Source organism: Schistocerca americana, chromosome X (genome assembly GCF_021461395.2).
Source record: "Schistocerca americana isolate TAMUIC-IGC-003095 chromosome X, iqSchAmer2.1, whole genome shotgun sequence".
NCBI classification, from domain to species: Eukaryota; Metazoa; Arthropoda; class Insecta; order Orthoptera; family Acrididae; genus Schistocerca; species Schistocerca americana.
Window position 1 is genome coordinate 728,432,114 of NC_060130.1, and position 19,057 is coordinate 728,451,170.

The 19,057-nt window shown below is 45.8% G+C and overlaps 1 protein-coding gene across 2 annotated transcripts in view; it reads left to right on the plus strand.

Moving 5' to 3' along the window:
* LOC124556848 overlaps positions 1 to 19,057 on the plus strand; it is a 332,788-nt gene that overhangs the window by 101,569 nt on the left and 212,162 nt on the right. For both annotated transcript variants that reach the window (XM_047130867.1, XM_047130868.1), the window contains exons 6-7: positions 2,239 to 2,411; positions 17,413 to 17,633. In XM_047130867.1, the coding sequence (XP_046986823.1) occupies positions 2,239 to 2,411; positions 17,413 to 17,633 (394 nt within the window). The remainder of the gene's footprint in view (positions 1 to 2,238; positions 2,412 to 17,412; positions 17,634 to 19,057) is intronic.

Consider the following 19,057-nt stretch of genomic DNA (forward strand, 5'->3'; position numbering starts at 1 on the left):
AATACTGTGTGTTCTGGATACTTCGCGGATATGATCTGTGACATGTTTTGCGACATGTTTTGCGAATGGGGGGGAAACTTACCCTTTAGTTGGTTCTTTTTCAGTAAAAGCTCAAAGTCTTTTAGTTTGTAGTGCCCTATTTCTGTCTTTGTCAGTGTAGACCTTTCTTCTGAAGGCAGTTCGTAAACCATATAGGTTGCCCAAGTACTGCAGCTCACAGTGTTTTAGCTCAGTCCACCAATGTTTTTTCACTCCTCTTTTTCTGTTTGTAATGCTATTTGTAATTTCTGTGAAGGTATCTGCCGTGTAAGTGGGCTTTCTGTAAACTTTGTGCCCTAAAGTTCCATTAGGTTTTCTAAGTATCTGAACCAGCAAACATGAAAATGGACCTTCTTTCTCTTCTTCCATAGTGAACTGTGTATTAGAATTAATGTCCATTATAATTATCCGGGCTGTTATGCCGTGGTCGGTTGATGAATTCTGTGTCGATTCCCAACGTTTTGTCTCCGACTACAGGAGACATCTTCAAGGGGGTCCGTAGCTCGATGGAAGGTCCAACACACCCACTGGCTACAGTCAGTAGCGAGCTAGTGGGTGTGTTGGACCTTCCATCGAGCTACGGACCCCCTTGAAGATGTCTCCCGCAGTCGGAGACGAAACGTTGGGAATCGACACAGAATTCATCAACCGACCACGGCATAACAGCCTGGATAATTATAATGGACATGATATTTCTGGCCGTGAAAGTCTACATTTTAGTATTAGAATTAATATCATTAAAAAATAGAAATTCTGGTAGTTCATTTTCTCCATGAGGCCATATGAATAAAATATCACAACATACCAAAACTGGCATGTGGGTTTCTTCTTTGCTGTCTGAAGAGCTGCTTCTTTGAATTTTTCCATATAAGAATTTGCTATAACAGCACTGAGTGGGTTCCCCATAGCCACACTTCAGTTTGCGGACATAATCTGTTGTCCCACTGAAACCAAGTTGATGTGAGACAATTTTTAGAGAGATTTGCCATATCCTTTGCAAACATGCATTCCAACTGTGACATAACCTCATTGAGAGAAACCCTAGTAAACTGATCACAATATCACATGGACATAGTCTGCAGGACTTTAAATTTTTTGATAAAATAACCAAAATCTTTAATATGAGCTTCAGTTTTTCCTTTAAACAACTATAGGCAAATAGCTAAGTGGTCGGCAGTCCCATAGGTTGGTCAGTCAAGAGTGCTAACAGGAAGGCATAATGGATGCCAAGGTTGTGAATTTTCGGCGAACCATACAGTCTTGATGTTAGCTCTTCGGATTTGATGAGAACCCTCTTGTCAGTGGGAGAAATCAGGGGTTTTTATTAGTTCATTAATTAATTACTCTAAGCACAGAAGTTGTGGAATCTCCCTCAAGCTTTCTATATATTCCTGGTTCTAATATGTCCCTAATTTTAATGCAGTAGTCGTCTCTCTCCATTACCTCTGTAGCATTGCCTTTACCTCTGTAGCACTGCCTTTATCTGCTGGAAGAATTAAAATGTCTTTATCAGAATTTAAACCTTTCGTTAAGTTACTGTTACATGGTTTACTCCTAAGCAATATTCTGCCTGATTTTCATCTGCAGTAGAAAACGAATTCCACCCTCAATATTAGCAATGATATCTTCTTTTGGTATTCTAGGTAAGACCGCACGGTTTCCCCCTTCGGCAAGAATGTGTATTTCATTCTTAGACAGGACGCTGTTAGACCTATTACTAACAATATGACTCATATCTGAGGGTAGCTTCAAGTGAAAACAAATATAAACAAGAGCACAGAATTTGAAAATTTCCCCTTACTAGACCTAATTTTTCTACTCCGCTCTACTATTAAGTAAAAAATGGCCAAACTGATAATTAATCCAAACTGATACGCAAATGCAAGTTTTCTTTATTGAGATGTGTACCTTTAAAATAGATAAATTAATTAATTGAACCTAAAGACAACTAAATTTTCATTTTTTTTATCTTGGTGTATAACACAATAAAAATTTAAACTTTGAATGTGTAAGGCTAAGGTGGCCACTGTGGAACCAATCCATAATCCAGAGCACATAAATGATAGAAGCACAATTAAAAACATGAGTACAAAGTAATACTATTCTTATGGTCATCATGTTGCTAAAAATTATCTAAGGTTGCTGATTCTCATGTATTTTAAAAGTGCTTTAAAACTGAATAACCTTTCATTTATTTAGGAAAAGAAATTGAATAAAAGTGAGAGACTACGTTTTCGTGAAGAAGCTGAGATGCTGAAAGGACTACAGCACCCAAACATTGTAAGATTTTACGATTACTGGGAGGTCTCACTTACAAAGAGAAAATACATTGTATTAGTTACAGAGCTGATGACATCAGGAACCCTAAAAACGTAAGTTTATGAGTTTATCATTTTTTCAGAGTCTGACATTACAACATACTTTAATAGTACTTAAAGTTGACATTTGTGAGCTTAAGGACTTCTTAAACTGTGTACTTGTATGCTGGGTAAAGATGATTGTTTTAATCAAGACTTCAGTTGATGAGTGGACATTTGAAATCAAGAGGAAATAATTTTATTGTATGATGAATAAGTGTAACCATTATGAATTAGCCACCTGTGTATTTATGACCCAGTGATTATTTAAAAGTGCACCAACAATAAAGAGCATAAGAATTTACAGTGTGTGTAAGAAATTTACTGGAAACAGTAGCAGTGAGCACTGCTTAGCACAAGGGGCAACTTAATCCACAGTACTGTTGGCATTCCAGTGACATCAAAGGTGTGATCACCAATGAGATCGTAGCAGCCAGAACTGGCCTACCTATTAAAATTCTGTGTACGTATCATTCCACTATATTCTGTACTCTGACAAAGGTTAATGACAAGCCACCATTCTTACAACTGCATCACACACCCCACCCCTCCTACCCCCTGTCCTAAGTTGCGAACTGTTGTGTGCATATGTCCACTGTTTTATAGATAAATTGAGTTCACATATAACATATTCACAAACGCAAGATACATTATCAATAAGAGAAAGTATTTAATTAAATATCAGAGCTACAGGTTTTCGTCAGCTCTACAGTTTCGTCAATCGCCCTATAAGGTAGCAGGAACTGCACCCAGCCTGAAACACAGCCATGCTTGTTAAATGAGATAAAAGTAAAAGTTTTTGGTCAATGAAATAGTTATTGCATAGCTTTGAGACGAACCCTTTCACGTATATTTTCCCTAAGCAGTTCTTTCCCAATAAGTTGAAAATTAGGTATGAAGTTACAGGGAGTATTTTTAGGGGAAAAACACAATTTTTACCATCATAGTATTTTGTTTAGCTGTATTATGCATGTAAAATAAACAATATAGATCTTACCTTAGAATTTTACATCATGATGTGGTTACTAAACAAGATGTAGTCCAAAACTAGTTTCATCTTGCTGTATTCTTAACTGCTTCCCATTTAAATCCCCTGTTTACATGTCTTGACACAGATGAAGACCATGTCCTCACCTACATGGAAATGATAGCCCATCAGTCCAAAAAGAGAAAAGTTAAGATGCTTCAAGTGTTCTACATAGTCAACCCCAGCTTGAGAAAAACTGTGTGAAAATATCAGGATAGTCCTTCTTTGGGATGTTCTCCAGTTCACACTTCTCAGTGGCTTCATTGTAGGCTATGTCATCAAAGCATTGATCCTTCATTTGAACTTCTACTTTTAGGAATTAAAAAAAGTCACTCAGCATCAAATCGGATCAATATGAAAGGTGGTTGAGAACTGACGCTTCATTTTTCACAAAAAAAAGGGGGGGGGGTTTATTACAAATGTAGCTATCGTGCAATGATCAGAAGTCCCTCTCCTTCGATTGTTGTGGACAAACCATCTGAATCCTCTTGCACAATTGACCATGACATGCAAATAGTATTTGGAAATTGACAGTGGTGCCAGTCGAATCCAATTTCCTATGGAGAATCTCATGAGCATTGTATTCTTTTTTGATTTTGTCATTCTTCTTCGGTCGTAGCTAACGATCAGAGACCCACTTTGTCATTTTGTGGTATGTTCATATTGATTTTTTTTTCCACTCCAGAAAAGAATTATCCGCATTTCTCATTGCAATCCAGTCACTCTAGGCATCCACATGCCATTGTCTTTGTACAGAAATCAAAGTGTGCAGGGCAAATTAAGCACACATTTTCTTGTCTTGAACACTTTGTTTAGAGATGCTGTGTTCTTAAGTGATAGCCCTATGTGAGATATACGAGGTGCATTCAAGTTCTACGGCCTCTGATTTTTTTTCTAATTAACTACTCACCCGAAATCGATGAAACTGGTGTTCCTTCTCGACGTAATCGCCCTGCAGACGTACACATTTTTCACAATGCTGACGCCATGATTCCATGGCAGCGGCGAAGGCCTCTTTAGGAGTCTGTTTTGACCACTGGAAAATTGCTGAGGCAATAGCAGCACGGCTGGTGAATGTGCGGCCACGGAGAGTGTCTGTCATTGTTGGAAAAAGCCAAAAGTCACTAGGAGCCAGGTCAGGTGAGTAGGGGGCATGAGGAATCACTTCAAAGTTGTTATAACGAAGAAACTGTTGCGTAACGTTAGCTCGATGTGCGGGTGCATTGTCTTGGTGAAACAGCACATGCGCAGCCCTTCCCGGACGTTTTTGTTGCAGTGCAGGAAGGAATCTGTTCTTCAAAACATTTTCGTAGGATGCACCTGTTACCGTAGTGCCCTTTGGAACGCAATGGGTAAGGATTACACCCTCGCTGTCCCAGAACATGGACACCATCATTTTTTCAGCACTGGCGGTTACCCAAAATTTTTTTGGTGGCGGTGAATCTGTGTGCTTCCATTGAGCTGACTGGCGCTTTATGGCATCCACGTCTCATCCATTGTCACAACCGACGAAAAGAAAGTCCCATTCGTGCTGTCGTTGCGCGTCAACATTGCTTGGCAACATGCCACACGGGCAGCCGTGTGGTCGTCCGTCAGCATTCGTGGCACCCACCTGGATGACACTTTCCGCATTTTCAGGTCGTCATGCAGGATTGTGTGCACAAAACCCACAGAAATGCCAGATCTGGTGGCGATCTGTTCAACAGTCATTCGGCGATTCCCCAAAACAATTCTCTCTACTTTCTCGATCATGTCGTCAGACCGGCTTGTGCGAGCCCGAGGTTGTTTCGGTTTGTTGTCACACGATGTTCTGCCTTCATTAAACTGTCGCACCCACGAACGCACTTTTGACACATCCATAACCCCATCACCACATGCCTCCTTCAACTGTCGATGAATTTCAATTGGTCTCACACCACGCAAATTCAGAAAATGAATGATTGCACGCTGTTCAAGTAAGGAAAATGTCGCCATTTTAAGTATTTAAAACAGTTCTCATTCTCGCCGCTGGCGGTAACATTCCATCTGCCATACGGTGCTGCCACCTCTGGGACGTATTGACAATGAACGCGGCCTCATTTTAAAACAACGCGCATGTTTCTATCTCTTTCCAGTCCGGAGAAAAAAAATCGGAGGCCTTAGAACTTGAATGCACCTCGTAAGTGTCAGTTTACAAAATATCAAGAATTTTCTAAGTGTTTCTGTTGGAGAACTTAAGATGGGACCACTGACTTCTCGTTGGCTGTGAGCGACACCTTCCCTCCTTTAAAACCTGTAAACCATTCACACTCATTCATGACCTAAAAAAAAATTATAGCTGTAAGGTTTTTGCTTGGACACGGATGTGTCGGTAGCCATTATAACGAGTAAAATATGAAATTGAATCACTGCTTGTTCTTCCACTGCGATCTGCGACAAAACAGCATTGATACACTATGGCCACCACCCTGCGGGTCCAGGGATTAGAATAGGCACGAGGTATTCCTGCCTGTCGTAGGAGGCGACTAAGAGGAGTCTCACATGTTTCGGCCTTTGTGATGGTCCCCTATGGGGTTTGACCTCCATTTTTCAAAATTTTCCCGAAGAGCGAGCTAATTGGGGAAGAGAGGCTTACATGGTGCATCGTGTCCATCATGCACTGAGACCTATCACATTCTTCGTCAACGTGGTTGTGCACTTCTGCTCATTCTCCAACTGTTGGGTGATGTCACACTCCTGGGTGCGTTATTTTCCATCAGCTGTGCAGTATCGTTTTCTGCGCCGACAATGATAATGGACTTGTTTTCTTGGTGGCACCTGATATCCAGCACGGTAGCCAGTCCATTTTGGTGGGGCTGCCATGTACCCTGTTGGTTGTAGCCCCCTGATCACACAGGGATCGCTCTGCTGATGCCTGCACCGTTAACTCCCCATGTAAGCTGAGGAGTAGATTCCCATCACCCTGGGGCATTGGGACTCCCGGTAATGGCCATCCTGCCAGGTGGCCTTTGCTGTGTCCGGGTGGCGCCCGTGGGGAGGGCCCCTGGTCGGAGTGGGTGGCATCAGGGTGGATGACATGCGATGAAGCGTAGTTCATCATCTCTTGGTAGTGAAACACCAGCAGGCTCTAAGCATTCACGGGCTCAATTCAGTCCACGGAAGTATGAACCCAAATCGTTCCCCTCCCTGGCCACACTATGGGAGGAACGCAGGGCTAAGGATGGTAGCGGCTCTTATTCGCCCCGGTATCTTGTATGTTGCAGAGCTGATGGGGAATCTTCCTTGACGATAAAGTCTCAGTTTTTTGTTGATCATTTAGAGGACAAGTTTGGGGAGGTGGAGGGCTTGTCCAAATTGAGATTGTTGTGTCTAGACAAGGCAGCCTAGACACAATGAAAGGAAGCCGAAAGGCACGCGCTACGCTCACGCAGATGGGCGTGAGGTCTGAAACAGGATACGTAATGAATGCTATAAAGAAAAGTACGTAGCTTCTGGAATACTTAACTTTAATCCATCCTTTTGGTACATCTGGAGATTGTGGCGATACAAGTGAGACTCTTTAGATACATGCAATGTTACTAATGGCGCCTTGCTGGGTTGTAGCCATTCACTTAGCTGAAGGCTTTTCTAACTATTGGCTTGGCTAATGAGCTATGCTTCGTCTGTGTAGTCGCTAGCAAAGTCGTCCGTACAACTGGGGCGAGTGCTAGTCCGTATCTCGAGACCTGCCTTGTGGTGGCGCTCGGTCTGCGATCCCTGACAGTGGCGACACGCGGGGCCGACATGTACTAATGGACCGCGGCCGATTTAAAACTACCACCTAGCAAGTGTGGTGTCTGGCGGTGACACCACATTCCTCCCCCGCAAATCGGTGAACGGTCGTGTGATAAGGCTTCCGCCCGCCGTGGGGAGGACCCCATGTTGATGTATGCGATGAGGTGGGGAGCCTAACAACAGGCGAGGCTGTGCCACCCGCACCCGGTCATTCGGTCCGAGGGGAGCTAGGAAACGCCTGAAAACCTAGTCCAGGGTGCACGTCAACATGCGGTGTATGCGCCCGTAAAGAGACAGGAGGGGCCGAAGTGTCGACCTCCATTGCGCCGGGGTACCCGACGTGCGAAGACGCCATGTGGTCCGGAGCGGGCAAGAGGTCCATGGCGGAGGACGGCTGGTCACGGGAAGCGATCGGCGGCGCGTGACCCAGGGAGGCGCTTGGCGGCTGCAGCGAGGCGTTCACTGCGGGCGGCGGCGGCTGGAGGACAGGCGGCGGCGGCGGCAGCGGCGCGTCGCCATGGGGCAAAATGGAAGGCATCGTCGGTAACACCTGGGGATGAGGCGAGCCAGTAGATGGGTCCCCAGGGCGCTGACCGGACGGCACCGTCGCTGAAAGCAGACGGGGAGCGGCAGAACCCGTGCGACGACAGAGGCGCAGCTGATTGAGATGCCGACGCACCTCACCAGAGGCCCCCAAAACCAAATACATCGCGCGGCCGAGGCAGCGAAGAATGCACCCTGCGAGCCAACGCCGTGAACCTCGATAGTGGCGATAGCATACAACGCCGCCTGGAGCAAAAGCAGGAGTCTGCCGCTGCACAGGAACCTGATGCGGCGGATGCAGCAAAGACATCAAGGTTCGATGAGGACGACCGTGGAGCAACTCAGCCGGCGAGCGACTATCTCGGGGCTGAGAGCGATACGAAGACAAAAAGAGCAACAACGCGTCCTCCCGAGAATGCGACTCTTTCAACTTCAACATCTGTGACTTGAAAGTCCGGACCAATCGTTCAGCGGCCCCGTTTGACTGAGGCGAAAATGTTGCGGGTGTCAGATGTTGAATACCATTGGCCTGGCAGGATGACTGAAATTCTGCGGACATGAATTGTGGGCCATTGTCAGAAACAATAGTCTGCGGAAGACCTTGAATGCAAAAGATAGCAGACAACGCTTGGATGGTGGCAGATGACATCGTGGAAGACATCCGGACAACAAAAGGAAAATTACTGAAGGCATCTACCACAACCAACTATCTAGCATTCCAGAAGGGACCAGCAAAATCGATGTGCAAGCGTTGCCAAGGGGAAGTGGCTTTTGGCCATGCAAAGACTTTCCGCGGCGGTGCGGATTGTTGTTCGGCACACGCCACGCAAGAAGAACACATATTCGTAATCACAGCATCGATTCCGAACCAAGTACAGTGCCGACGAGCAAGTTGTTTCGTTCGCACCATACCCCAATGTCCTTGGTGAAGAAGCCGTAAAACAGAGGACTGTAACGAACGTGGGACCACGACTCTGGACTGATCATTATCAGAACGCAACAACAAAACACCACGTCAAACAAAAAGTCTCTCCTTGTGAGCAAAAAATCGGCGAACCAACGGATCCTCGATCCGAGACTGTGACAAGGGCCATTGCGTAGCAACAAAACACAAAACGGTAGCAAGGACCGGGTCAGCAGCTGTGGCTGTAGCTACACGACGAAAATCAATCGGAAACGATTCGACCACGTCATCGGTTTCCGAACCAATGAACATGCAAGCAAATTCGGAAGAATCGAATGCTCTATCCTCAGCAACAGGCAAACGGGACAACGCATCGGCGTTTCCGTGCTTAGCAGTGGACCGATACTAGATATCGTAGCGGTACTGCGAGAGGAAAATAGACCAGCGAATGAATTTCTGCGCTGTACGTGGAGGTACAGGCTTGTTCGGATGAAAAAGCGACGTCAAAGGTTTGTGGTCTGTGATGATGGTAAAGCGAACCATACAAGAAATCATGAAACTTTGTAACACCAAAGACGAGAGCCAAAGCTTCTTTCACTATCTGCGAGTAATTTCTTTGCGCAGACGAGAGCAATTTTGACGCAAAGGCAATAGGGCGATCATGCGATCCATCTCTGTGCGCAAGCACAGCACCGATCCCGAAATCCGATGCATCTGCCATCAACAAAAGGGGTTTCTGGGGATCGAATGGCGTAAGGCAAGTATTTGAAAGCAACGCCGATTTCAACTGGCGAAAGGCGCGGTCGCAGTCCGTCGTCCAGACAAACGGAACACCTGTACGGCATAAGCAATGAAGCGGAGCTGAAATGGAGGAGGCATTGCGCACATTCACTCACACCGTGTGCTTCTAAATCGTTTAATGTTCTTGTGACCTCATCATGCAATGCGTGGGGAACATTGCGCGCTCGGAAAAATTTCGGTTGCGCGTTGACTTTCAGTTCCAAATGTGCTTCATAGTTCGTAGCGCAACCAAGGCGCGGTGCAAAAATGTCTGCAAATTCTTCACATAGCCGAGAAACACTGTCTGAAGGCACAGTCTGATTCACTGATAGGACCTGATTTACTATAGACATGTTAAACAACTGAAATAAATATAAACCAAACAAGTTCACTGCAGAAGAAGAACGAAGAACGTAAAATGACACAAGTTTTGTTTGTCCCTTATATGTTGCAAGAAGACTGCACTGTCCTAACACAGGGATATTCTGACCTGAATAACTATTTAACTGAACATTTGCGGTACGCAACGGAGGTTTGCCCAGTTGTTTGTACGCGTCATGATTGAGCAATGAAACTGCAGCTCCGGTATCGAGCTGGAATGGTATGACCTTGCCATTAAAGTCCAAATCTACAAAAAGTTTATTGTCCTGCTGACGACAAGAGCGACCGTCTCGTGCAATTTGAACTGATACGGGTACAGCATCACTTGCTAATTGACGTGATTTCCGGCGACGTCGACGCACACTTTTTGTGGGACGAACACAGTCACTGTTAGAGAAAGTGGCACTGGACGAAGTGGAATTAACTACATGAATGTCCATGGGTGAAGGTCCACGAGCCTGAGTGTCCTTGGTTCGATTCCGGCGTGAAGCAAAAGGCCTGGAATGGTTGTGATTGTCTGATCTGAGCTTTTTTCTGGCAAACACTTTGAACATGTCCTTTCTTATTACAGAAAAAGCAAATAGCTTGGCGTGACGGGCAATTGTCACGCGAATGTCTAGTAGCACACCGCGGGCATGATTTCACTGCATTTGTATGCTGGCGCGGAGGCGTCCAATGCCGACAAAATTTCATCGTAGGACAGAGTTGCTACGTCGCGTCGGGGAAATAATTTCACTATCACATGGTACGTTTGCACCCCTACACACGACAATAAATGGGGCTGCCGCTCGTTACCTTGAATTCTGTATGCGGCGAGATGAAAGACCCTTTCCGTTGACTCGTCGCCAAAAATTGTTGTCTCTAGACAAGACAGCCTAGACACAATGAGAGTAAGCCGAAAGGCACGCACTACGCTCACGCAGATGGGCGTGAGGTCTGAAACAGGATACGTAATGAATGCTATAAAGAAAAGTACGTAGCTTCTGGAATACTTAACTTTAATCCATCCTTTTGGTACATCTGGAGATTGTGGCGATACAAGTGAGACTCTTTAGATACATGCAATGTTACTAATGGCGCCTTGCTAGGTCGTAGCCATTGACTTAGCTGAAGGCTATTCTAACTATTGGCTCGGCTAATGAGCTATGCTTCGTCGGTGTAGTCGCTAGCAAAGTCGTCCGTACAACTGGGGCGAGTGCTAGTCCGTATCTCGAGACCTGCCTTGTGGTGGCGCTCGGTCTGCGATCCCTGACAGTGGCGACACACGGGTCCGACATGTACTAATGGACCGCGGCCGATTTAAAACTACCACCTAGCAAGTGTGGTGTCTGGCGGTGACACCACAGAGATCTGGATCAGTCTTGATCAAAACAGCATCCTCTGCCTAGTCATGGACGTTACTAGCTTGTGACAAGCTGGGGGATGTTTCTGCAACCATCACTCCCCATAAGAGCGTAAATACAGTCCAGGGTATCATATTTCACAGGGACCTTCTTCTGCAGTCTGACGATGAGCTGTGCTCCAATTTAGAGTGGCGAGGTGTACATTTCGTTCAGCATGTCCACCAGGGTGGCTTCATCTTAGCTTTTGAGGATGATACATTACTCGAGAAGGTCAAGGTGATGGTCTACTGCTTATATGTAAAACCCTATATCCTTCTCCCAATGCAGGGGTTTAAATGTTCGAAGTTCGGTCATATGTCTTCCTGCTGTACTTCCAGCATCACATGTCGAGATTGCGGACGCCCATCACATCCCAATACTCTGTGTGCCCTGCCTCCCATGTGTGTCAACTGCGAAGAGCACAGTTTGCTTGCACATTGACTGCAGAATTCTCCAGAAAGAAAGGAAAATCGTGGAGTACAAGACCCTGGACTGACTGACCTACACTGAGGCTAATAGGAAATTTGAACACCTACATCGTGTATGTATGACATCATCTTACGCCGCTGCTACAACAGTTCTATTCTAGCCCCAGTTCTAACTCCAGTCGGCTCTCAGAGCTGGAAGACTACACCTGCCCCCTTGATGGTGGGGGGCACTTCCCTCCCTGTTGCTCCTGCACCACCTACTTCAGGAGCAACACCCCCCCCCCCCCCCCCTCAACCATCTGTGACGTCATTCGTCTTTGGCTGCTCTCACTAGTGAGGGGTCGCTTGGATCACTACCTTCCCAGGTTTGTGCTTGTGGGAAAGATGACACCCGCCAATGGCTGAAGAGCCCAAAAGCAGCTGGTTGCAGGGCTTCACGCTCATCCTCAGTCATTGAGACTGAATCAGTGAAGTCCTTCCAGCTGGGGAAACCCAAGGAACAGTGAGAGAAATCCAAAAAGGAGGTCCCCAAAACCAAGGGAATTGTGATGGCACCCACCACCCACACCACCGCTACCTACAAGTTCTGTGTCTGCGGATGAGGTGGAGATTCTGGCGTCCGCTGAGGACCTAGATCTCGCCAGGCCCTCAGGCAGAATGGATATAGACTGCTCGGGCAATAAGTCGGTGGCAGCAGGTGACCCTGAGGCGTAAACTGCCTCATTGAATGTTCCATGCCTTCCCAGTCTCACGATGATATCATCCTCCTGCGGAATTGCAGCGGTTTTTTCCACCACCTGGCTGACCTATGGCATCTGTTAAGCTTAACACCTGCTTCCTGCATTGCCCTCCAGGAAACCTGGTTCCCGGCAATGCAGACCCCTGCCCTACGCATCTATAAGGGATAGTACACGAACCATAGCGACTGTAATTGAGTGTCAGGTGGAGTTTGTGTTTATGTCCTAAACTCAGTCTGTAGTGAACCTGAGCCCCTTCAAACCCATCTTGAAGCTGTGGCTGTCAGAATAAGGACGACGCAGGAAATAACTGTCTGCAATGTATATCTTCCTCCAGATGGTGTAATATCCCTGAAAGTATTAACTGCACTGATTGATCAGCTGCCTAAAACCTTTCCTACTTTTTGGAGATTTTAATGCCCATAACCCCTTGTGGGGTGGCACCGTGCTTACTGGCCGAGGCAGAGATGTTGAAACTTTACTGTCTCAGTTCGACCACTGCCTCCTTAATACTGGGGCTGCCACACATTTTAGTGTGGCTCGAGGTAGTTACTAGGCCATTGATTTATCACATTGCAGCCCAGGACTTCTCCTATCCATCCACTGGAGAGCACATGACGACCTGTGTGGTAGTGATCACTTCCCTATCTTCCTGTCACTGCCTTGGCATCAAGCCAATGAACGCCTGCCCAGATGGGCTTTAAACAAGGCGGACTGGGAAACTTTCACCTCTGCTGTCACTGTTGAATCTCTCCCACACAGTAACATCGATGTGATGGTTGAGAAGGTGACTACAACAATTGTTTCTTTGGCAGAAATCGGAATCACTCGCTCTTTAGGGTGCCCCCGGCAAAAGACAGTCCCTTGGTGGTCGCCGGAAGTCGCTGACGCAATTAAGTCGAGTCAGTGAGCTCTACAGCAGCATAAGTGGCACCCTTCCCTGGAGCACCTCATACCCTTCAAATGGCTGCGTGCTAGCATTCGCCAGCTTATCAAACGACGGAAGCAGAAGTGTTGGGAGATACATGTCTAGGCCATTGGGTGCCATGCGTCACCTTCCCATGCCTGGGCAAAGATCAAACGTGTTTTTGGGTACCAGACCCCAGCAGGTGTCCCTGTCGTTAACATAAATGGTGTGTTATCTACCGATACAAATGCGATTGCCGAACACTTGGCTGAGCACTATGCTCATGCCTCTGTGGCGGAGAATTACCCCCCCCCCCCCCCCCCCCCCCCCAGGCTTTTGCACTCCAAACGGCAGATGGAAGGGAAAGTCCTCTTGTTTACTACATGCCACAGTGAATCCTATAACGCCTCCTTTGCAGAGTGGGAGCTCCTCAGTGCTCTTGCACATTGCCCTGTCACACCTCCTGGACCAGATCGGATCCACAGTCAGATGATTAAACATCTCTCAACTGACTACAAGCGATGTCTCCTCGTCTTCTTCAACCGGATCTGGTGCAATGGCGTCTTTCCATCGCAGTGGCAGGAGCGCACCATCATTCCGGTGCTCAAACCTGGAAAAACCCACTAGAAGTGGATAGCTATGATCCCACCCGCCTCACAAATTTTCTTTGTAAGGTGCTGGAACGTATGGTGTGTCGGCGGTTGGGTTGGGTCCTGGAGTCACGTGGACTACTGGCTCCATGTCAGGCCGGCTTCCGCCAGGGTCGCTCTACCACTGACAATCTTGTGTCCATAGACTCTGCCATCCGTACAACCTTTTCCAGATGCCAACACCTGGTCTTTTTTGATTTACGGAAAGCATATGACATGACCTGGTGACGTCATATCCCTGCCACATTATACAAGTTTGGTCTCCAAGGCCCACTCCCAATTTTTATCCAGAATTTCCTGTTGCTTTGTACTCTCCGTGTCCCATAGTGTCCCCCCCCCCCCTCCCCCCCCCCCCTCCCCGTATCCAGGATAATGGGATCTGTATTGAGTGTATCTCTACTTTTAATGGCCATTAATGGTCTAGCAGCAGCTGTATGCCCGTCCATCGCACCTTATCTGTATGCAGACGAGTTCTGCATTTTATTATGCTCCACCAGTACTGGTGTTGCCGAGTGGCGCCTACAGGGAGCCATCCACAAGGTGCAGTCATGGGCTGTAGCCCACAGTTTTCAGTTTTCGGCTGCAAAGTCGTGTGTTATGCACTTCTGTCGGCGTCGGTCCGTTCGTCCAGAACCAGAACTTTACCGTGATGATGATCCACTCACTGTAGTGGAGACATATTGATTCTTAGGACTGGTTTTCGACGCCTGATTGACTTGGATTCTTCACCTTTGTCAGGTTAAGCAGAAGTGCTGGCAGCACTTCAGTACCCTCCGCTGGCTGAGCAACACCAATTGGTGTGCAGATCGCTCTACGCTGCTGCAGCTCTACAGAGGTCTTGTTCAATTCCGCCTTGACTATGGGTGTCTGTTTTATGGTTCGGCGGTTCCCTCAGCGTTTCGTTTACTCAACCAAGTGCACCACTGTGGCGTTTGCCTAGCAACAGGAGCTTTTAGGACAAGTCCGGTAATGAGCATCCTTGAGGAAGCCGGAGTCCCTCCATTGCAGGTTAGGCGTGCACAACTGCTGGCCAGTTACGTAGCACATGTTCATAGTTCTCCTGCTCATGTGAATCACCGTCTCCCTTTCCCACCCATGGCGGTTCATCTCCCGCATCGGCGGCCCAGGTCAGGCCTTCCAATTGCAGTTTGTGTCCAGTCCTTTCTTTCTGAACTAAAGTCCTTGCCTTTCCCACCTATACTTGAGGTTCATTCACATACACCTTCATGGTGTACACCGGGGCTGCAGCTTCGCCTGGACCTTTCAGATGGCCCTAAGAACTCTGTTAACCCCACGGCTCTCATCTGCCACTCCGTCTCGTTCCTTGACAAGTACCGAGGCCACAAAATGGTTTACACCAAAGGCTCGATGGCTGATGCTCATGTCAGCTTCACGTAAGTCCATGGAGGGCATATTGAACAGCATTCCTTGCCTGATGGCTGCAGTATTTTCAATGCTGAGCTGGTGGCTATATCTCATGCCCTTGAGCACATCCGTTCATGCCCTGGTGAGGTGTTTCTTCTGTGTACTGACTACTTGAGCAGCCTACAAGCTCTCTCCCACTGCTACCCTTGTCATCCTTTGATAGCGACCATCCATGAATCCATCTATGCTTGGGAACGGTCTGGTCGTTCAGTGGTGTTTGTCTGGACCTCAGGTCATGTTTACGCGGAAACCGCTTGTGGAGATCGGCTGCTCTGCCACTGACCTGCATTCAGTACTACGCCGTAAGGTTTTACGGCTTTGCAAGACGAAATGGCATAACCTCAGCACGCACAACAAACTGCGTGCCATTAGGGAGACTACGAATGTGTGGCAGTCCTCCATGCCGGCCTCTTGCAGGGACTCTGTAGCTCTCTGCCTGCTCCGCATTGGCCATGCTAGGGTGACACACAGCTACCTCCTGCGCCGTGATGACCCACTTCAGTGTCGGTACAGCGCCCGGCTGACAGTGGCCCATAGCTCGGTGAGCTGTCCTCCTTTGGCTGTCCTATGATGGACTCTTCAGTTACTGGACTTGTTGCCATTACTTTTAGCTAACAACGCCTCATCGGCTAATTTAGTTTTACATTTTATGCTTGACGGTGAGTTTTATCATTCTATGTAAGTTTTAGCGCATGCCCTTTGTCCCTTTGTGTTCTCCACTCTAATGCTTTTTTGGTGGATGTTTTTGACAGTTGACTTAAGAGATTGACATGTCACTCAGTAGTTGAGGTGGCCAATAACAACACTCTGATGTCTACAAAAAGGTAACAGAGTAATACGGTTATTTGTAATATGTACACTTAATAACTGAGATATGTTCTCTTAATAATTGAGATATACATAACTTCGAAGTGCTGTAGGTCCCTCTGTAGTGTTGAGTTATTTACATTGATGGTAAGGTTCATGATAGAAACAATCACATAAGTCAATGGTAACTAATAATGCCTACTAGTGTCATTCCAGGTCAGTGTAATTTCCTTACTCCAGCCTTCTGCACTTATGTTGATAAGTCTATAGATACACCGAATCTCTGTGGGCGAAGTTCTGAGTGGATGCTTAAAAGGTGAACCAGCCAATTGGAGTTGCAGGCATTGAGGTCATGTGAATTTAGTGCCCTCTGGTGCAGTGTATTCATGACACTCCCATCAGAGATAGTGAGGAATGGAAGAGCAAGCTCACTCGATGGCATACCAATGGGAAATTTAAACGTGCTGTCTCTTGTGCAGCTGTGAGTGTTGCTCCACGTGCAATTGATGAAGATGCCGTTGATACCTCAATGACTGTAGTTTTGCTTCATAAGAAACATGTGAAAATGGATTGTATTGAAGTGCAAATTCAAAGGTGGGGGTGTACTGCTTTTTCTTGCTCACTTCTTAATCAAGCTGCTGTGGTTGGAAGTTAGGTCATAATCCTGCAGTTTAATAAAATACTGTAGTAAATATTATGTATGACTAATTTTGAATTTATTAAATGGATATTTTCCATATATATATATATATTATTACCAAGTAGAGAAAGTAAAGGCGAAACGAAATGATCTGTTGTCATTAGAGTGTGAACTAAGTCTTCATTACGTAGTCACACCAATTTCATGTTGCATTCCACCATCATTGTGGTGTTGGAAGCAGTTGATTTAGATAGTGTTAAAAGAGCAAAACATTCTTGCACAGAATTCTTAAACTAATGGCATCTGATTCTTCAAACATTATTCAAGTACTTTAAGTTCCAGAATTATGCTAAGCTGTAAGCTGTATAGTGACTAAACTTAACCTTTTTGTGTTAGATGGTTTCATTATTTGCAACATTCTTCTAGGATACTGTCTGGAGACTTACTAGAGTGTAGTAAATTGGTGCTTTGTAATATTTACTTCAGACTTTATTGTATTCACTCGTGCTTCATACAATACGTTACTAGCCAGCCCCCTTCCTCCATCTCTCTCTCTCTCTCTCTCTCTCTCTCTCTCTCTCTCTCTCTCTCTCTCTCTCTCGAAGGGGGATGCTCTAGGTGCTGTAATAATAATATAATTTTTTGTTTGCAGTTATCTACGTCGATTTAAGAAAATCAATCCTAAAGTTTTGAAATCATGGTGTCGCCAAATACTTAAAGGACTCATGTTTTTGCACTCCCGCTCAACACCAATAATACACCGGGATCTCAAGTGTGACAACATATTTATAACTGGCACTACTGGAAGTGTAAAAATTGGTGACTTAGGTTTAGCTACACTGAAGAACAGGTCCTTTGCAAAATCCGTTATTGGTAAGTATAATGAAAAACAATTAAAACATTACGTAGTGATGAAATCAAAAGATTATTACATTTGCTGATTGAGGAGCAATTGCCCATCAGAGATATTGTGTAAATGTCGATAAGCTGTGTGAAAAGTTAATTAAATGTAATATTACTGTGTTATGTTGTTAATATATGTATAATGATATATCAGTTACATTTATACCATTTTCTGCTCATTCTTTCTTCTTGTGATCTTCAGTAAAAGGTGACCATTTAATAAAGGCAGGAGGAAAGAAAGAAACGCAATTTCTCATCGTGCATAAGTTGGGCGTGTTGAATAGAAACTTCACTTTGTATTTGTGACATGTCTGTACGCCGTAGTTCTTGCATCATTCTTTATTGTTTTCACAAGCTTTCTGTTGCTGCAAAGCCTGTGCTTTATGTGACCTAAACACATTGTGCTCTAATCTAGTGACAGTAATCACACTGTTTGAGAACATTCACGAATGCAGAAAAGTTGTTTACTAACTGTTACACAGAAAGTACATCAATAGGAAAGCCATTTAATATTCTGATATACTGTCTTCCACACACTATCACTTTCTTCCTTCCTTTTGTGCATAATGGACATTTGCAGTCTTCGTAATTCATCTTGTTTCTTTAAATACACACATCAAAAAAAGTTTTCCATCACCCAGGTTTCCAGAACTCCTGAAGATAGACGATAGACGTTGACAGCGTATATTGTATCACAGACACAGTCCCTTTGACTGTTCATAGATGTCAGTAAGCCCACCCAAAGATGTAAATATCCATGCATGAGCAGCGCCTATTAGACAGAGTGGGTACGACAGCCGATCAGTTCCAGTCATTCCTCCAGGAAGGAGGTACACGGCTCGTGTTGTCTGTACTTCAACCATACCTAGACAGTCAATACTGCAGTTCGATCACGTCTGCATTGTTACTTTGCACCAGGAAGGGCTCTCAAGAAGGGAAGTATCAGCTGTCTCCCAGTGAACCAAAGCAGTGTTGTTCGGACACGGAGGAGATACAGAGAGACAGGAACTGATGATAACATGCCTTGTTCAGGCTGCCCAAGGGCTACTACTGCAGTGGATGATCGCTACCTATGGATTATGGCTCGGAGGAACCCTGACAGCAATGCCACCATTTTGAATAATGCTTTCCATGCAGTCACAGGACATTGTGTTAAGACTAAAACTGTGAAAAATAGGCTGAATGATGTGCAGCTTCACTCTCGATGTCCATGGCGAGGTCCATCTTCGCAAACATGACACCATGCAGCGTGGTACTGATGGGCCCAACAACATGCCGAATGGATGGCTCAGAATTGGCATCACATTCTCCTCACCAATGAGTGTCGCATATGCCTTCAACCAGACAATCGTCGGAGACATGTTTGGAGGCAACCCAGTCAGGCTGAACGCCTT